Here is a 5,246-nt window from a genome sequence, read left to right as displayed (position 1 = left end):
AGGAAGAAACCTAGATGCTTTGTTTCACTAGGTTTTACAAAGATAGAAAAGCAGCCATGCTTGGTCTTGATACTATCATTTACCCAAGCATAGTTTTTAAAAGTATTTTAAAAGAAACATCATCTGCTATTCATTCTAGTTCAATTTTTATTTAGCTGTCTTCCAGAGATCAAACTATTAATTTCATCTTGGTTTAAGCCATTTCATCATTTTATTCTATGAGATTTATGAGACCATAATCTCTCAACCAAGACATTTAGGACCAGATGTGCTTTAGAATTCAGAATTGCCTGAGTTTTAGAAAAGTAACTTAGTAATATACTGTATAACAATGTAATATCTCCATCAGCACTGGAACGGTACCTCTGGAGCAAAACATAGGAGTAGTCACACCAAGTGGAATCAGTGAAACTATACATAGCTTCATAATCTAGTCAGTTCAAGTCTTGCTGCCAAAATAACTTTAGGTCAGGTTTTGCAACCCAAAACAAGTGAATGACAACAAAACAACAGCAAGTGAACAACAATAACAATTTCTTGATTAAGGATTATGGATTTGTAGCTGATGAAAGTCTAAATTCCAGTTAAGGAATAAATACAGTTATACCTCATTGATCTAGCATCATCTAGGAATAAGTTTCATGTGAGTTGAGTTTTGCAAACTAATGAAATTTCTTTAAATATTTTAAAGTCACTCCGTTTATCCAAATTGTTATCTTTCCAAAATATCTGTACTCTTTCTTCGCGATTCATATACCGTGAAAATTAACTATTGTACTGTATGGAAAGGTAGTGATACCCTCAAGTCTTGTTAAAGTTAGATATTTGCCCCTAGTTAAATGGCTCCAGCTCTGCTTTTGTAAGTTCTTTCTCCTTTTTATGGTTTTTATGCATCCTCCTTGGCTGTGAGACTCACTTCTTCTCCCTGACCTAAAATAATTACTAAAGACAAGTAATAATTATTAAATAATTACAAAAAACATGGTAATTATCACAAAACCACTATTTTTATATGAATTACAGTTGAGATTTTTATGTAAAAGAGTGTAATTAGGAGTAAGATCTAGACTAATAATATTTTAAATAAGAATAAATTTTTTTCTATACATTTTTTATTGAGATAATTGACATATTACTTTCAGGTATACAACAGTGATTCTGTATTTGTCTATACTGTGAAATGATCACCACAATAAGTCTAGTTAACATCCATTTTCACACATAGTTACAAAAAATTTTTTTGATGAAAAAATCTACTCTTCAAGAGAAAATTTGAGAGTGTACATTTAACAAGCGCTAATGGATAAAATGATAAGTCTTCCTTAAGTTTACACACATTCATGGTCTCTTCATTGAATCGTTTGAAGTTCCCAGAAGTTGGCATATCATTTTTTTCTTTCACGACGTTGCACATGGAATTACCTCTACTTGAATTGTCATATCCTTCCTTCTAAATTTAGCAACTTTCACTCATCCATCAAAACTCAGTGCAAGCTTCCTCTCCCCCGGAAAGCACCTTCCCATGCCCTCCCATTCAAGTCTGGAGGTCTTACGTATCTCCCTCCCGTTTCATTTCGTATCGCCCCCAGCCATAGTTGATCTACCTTCTTGTCTTCTACACTATAGGTTACTCTCGGCCTTCAAGAAGTTTATGGTATTTAATGCAACTTTTTGTGCCCAGAATCTATCACAATGCCTAACACAATAAGCACAACACTCTTAAATAATTAAATGCATGCAAAAATGTGATTATAGTAAGGGCAAATTTTTTTTTAACTGCCAAAAATAAGACTTCAAAATAGCAAATAGGTTGTTAGGGTCTCTTTTTTCGTTTACTTCATTTAAGCCGTTCTTGGCCTGTGGTGGGCTGGCAGACATGCCTTTTGCCTTAAACAGCTCAAACTGCACTAGAATGAGTTGTCATCCCTATTGGTGTGTCCAGAATGCTCTTTGAGCACTAGGCCATTTACCAGCTTAAATGCTATACAAGCCCAAAGGAGGGACTGATTCTGAGTGGAGTTTCAGGATGGAGTCGCTGAGTAGCAGTTGTGAAGCAAAACTATAGTTCACAAGCGGTAGGGAGCCACTGAAAGTTTATAGCTGATTAGCATAATCAGATCTGCATTTTAGAAATAATCTTCTGGTAGCAGTTTGGAGGATGAGTTAGAAAGGAAAGGAACTGGACGTGGGAAAGCTAGTTTCACGGCTGATGAATTAATCCAGATGGGAAATGCAGTTAGAGGGAAACGACTAGAACCGGTTTCTGGAAGAAGAGTTGATAATACGAGATGATTATTATAACTGAGGAACAGACTCAGTGAGAAAATAAAAACCTCTCTGGTCATTTTGGATGATAGGAGTTTCCGATGTTGGTTTAAAAGTATCCTGTATGTTTTTTCTAGAATCTAAAATAAAGGAATCTCTGGCTTTGTTTTTGATGATTAGACAGTTAGTTGACTTACAAAATGAGTTTCATTTAAATACATAGAATGACAACTGGGATAAGGGAAATCAATGGCTATTGGAAAAAAACGATACTTCATTAGAATTACAAAACCTTAAAAGTAGTCACAGAAATGGAGTTAACGAAATGCTTCTCAAGGGAATTTTGTGCATACATTACCCATACACACATTGCATTTTTGTATGCCATCTTTGATCTAGAAAAGACATTCATAAGATAGTTACAAAAGTATTTAAAGTTATACTAACTCAAAACATAAGTGAATTGTGCAATCAGTGGTTTTCCTGAGGCTTATGCTGCTCTATTTTTTTTTTTTTTTGCACTTATTACCAGGAAAGAGTGCAGTTGCCAACTTTGCTAAGGTAGGCACTGCATACAAATGTTTTCCCCAATTGATTCGTGATAAAATCTAATTGCGAGCATCTCACTTATGCAGGTCCGAGTATTCGTCAACCAGTTATATCAGCCAAATTTAGTACGAGAAGTCAGCAAAAACCCAGATCTGCAAGCCATCCGAATTGCTTCTGTGAACCCCATCCTGGACCCGTGGATATATATCCTCCTTCGGAAGACAGTGCTCAGTAAAGCGATAGAGAAGATCAAATGCCTCTTCTGTCGCATCGGCGGGTCCCGCAGAGACCGTTCAGGACAGCACTGCTCAGACAGCAGGAGGACATCTTCTGCCATCTCTGGCCACTCTCGCTCCTTCCTGTCAAGGGAGCTGAGGGAGATCAGCAGCACATCTCAGACCCTCCTTTACATGCCAGACCTCGGTGAAAACGGCCTCGGCGGCAGAAATTTGCTTCCCGGTGTGCCGGGCATGAGCCTGCCCCAAACCGACACCACCTCCCTGAGGACTTTGCGAATATCAGAGACCTCGGACTCCTCACAGGGGCAGGATTCGGAGAGTATCTTATTGGTGGATGAGGTTGGGGGGAGTAGCGGGGCTGGGCCTGCCCCGAAGGGGAGCTCCCTGCAAGTCACATTTCCTAATGAAACACTGAACTTATCAGAAAAATGTATATAGTAGCTGAAGAAAGAAATACAGCACTATTTCTGGAAGCTTACAAAATCCTGTGCAATAGACACATAAATGAAATGTTTAGCTGTGCTCAGAAGGGCTATTTTTGTCCTGTGACTCACATTAGAAAACATCTGGTTTTTGAATGCTTTTTAAACAAGTTGATTCACGTGGCTCTGAGGTCTAAAACACATTGGTGGCCACTACTCAGTGACACAGGATTTCAGTCAGAACTTGACTGCTGGGAGGATCTACCTTCAGTTTTCTACTTGATAGGAGGACGACAGAAGTTTTATTTTCATAATGTCAGGAACTTTATATCTGGCACACAGCAAAAAAAAAGGCCAGGTATGGAAGGGCTTTTGTCCAATAAAGTATAAGGACTATCTTATGGATGATTTAAGTCTCACTAAAGCATGAAATGTGAATTTTGTTGTTGTAAATATGATTTAATGTATTTAAAGTATTTTCTTCTCTGTGAGAAGGTTTATTGTTAATACAAGGTATAATAAAATTATAGTAGCCCCTCTCCACCCAATATAACCAGCTGACGTTGCAGATGTTAGATTTTTTTCATATACAAATTGAAGCCAAGCTGTTAAAAATTCACAGTGAAATTCCTATTAATAAAATAGATATAGATTTTCAAAAGAGTTTGGTACTATTAAAAGAATAAAGAAAAAAACTATTTTAGACATGAAAAATTATAGTCCAAAATATTGAAGTTCTTTCCAAACTATGTACAATACATAGTGAAAATTTTTAAGTGATGGCTACATGTATTTATCCAGAAAACTGTGATTTCAGGAAAACCTAACATGCTGGCAAATATTTTCTACTTTTGTCCTCACAAACTGGTACTTTTTAAAATGTAATATAAATTTTAAAAAGTCTTTAATGAATAACCCATAGCTGAAGTGTACAATATAAAAAGTCTAAGCAGTTTGTTTTCTCCTTAAAATTGTGTATAGTTTTACTTTCCTAAGGAATGTCTAGAATATCCTTTAAAATTTAAGAGGAAGACTGACTGCACCATAACAGCCTTTACTTTGAGATGTGAAAGGATTGGTTAAATTAGCCTTTCACAGATATCCTAAGAGTCTAACAAGATAAGGAAAGGGGTGCAGAATGTGGGCACATAAAGGTCACCTAACAGTTTTTTGTCACGCCCAGTAATGCTGTACATTTATTTGAAGGAAACTTTCTCAAAGAAAAATTAAGCATGTTTTGTTGCTTAAAGTGTTTTTGTGAATCGCCTGATTGTAATTAAATTCTGAGCCTGATAGTGATATGGTTTTAAGAAGCAGTTGTACCAACTGAAATTATTTTGGAGATTATAATAAATAAATACACTCAATCTGAGTTCCATATCCTTGGTTTTGAAGAACTGCGACTTTTGCTTGTTTCAGGTTATCTTCTGTATCTTTTTCAGTTGGAATATTCAATTTTTTTAAATTTTAAAATGTCAAATTTAGAGAAGAGTTGCAAGAATAGTAGAAAGGCTTGAATCCACTTACTGGAGAATGGTATTTCGAAACCAAGATCTGGGTGAGGAGTGTACTCAAAATCACCAGTTTGTATGGGTGGGTAGTGGGCGAGACAGTATTTATTCCTGCTTGTAAGCAGTCGAGATAAATACTTCTCAAACTTTAGCATGTGTCAAGAGTCACCTGGAGAGCTTAAAAACAGTTTCTGATTCAGTAAGTCTGGGGATGGCGAGGGGTGGGGGATGTCATTTCTAAAAATCTCCTAGGTGATGCT

The 5,246-nt window shown here is 36.4% G+C and overlaps 1 protein-coding gene across 1 annotated transcript in view; it reads left to right on the top strand.

The window, feature by feature from the left end:
- PTGER4 (prostaglandin E receptor 4) overlaps positions 1 to 4,111 on the top strand; it is a 15,832-nt gene extending 11,721 nt beyond the window's left edge. Inside the window, exon 3 of the mRNA XM_011370687.2 lies at positions 2,901 to 4,111. Coding sequence (XP_011368989.1) covers positions 2,901 to 3,491 — 591 coding nt within the window. The 3' untranslated portion in view covers positions 3,492 to 4,111. The remainder of the gene's footprint in view (positions 1 to 2,900) is intronic.
- Positions 4,112 to 5,246: the final 1,135 nt, after the last annotated feature.

Source organism: Pteropus vampyrus, unplaced genomic scaffold (assembly GCF_000151845.1).
Source record: "Pteropus vampyrus isolate Shadow unplaced genomic scaffold, Pvam_2.0 Scaffold172, whole genome shotgun sequence".
Classification (NCBI taxonomy): Eukaryota; Metazoa; Chordata; class Mammalia; order Chiroptera; family Pteropodidae; genus Pteropus; species Pteropus vampyrus.
Note: the sequence above shows the minus strand (reverse complement) of the source record. Positions and strands in the feature narration are given on the sequence as shown.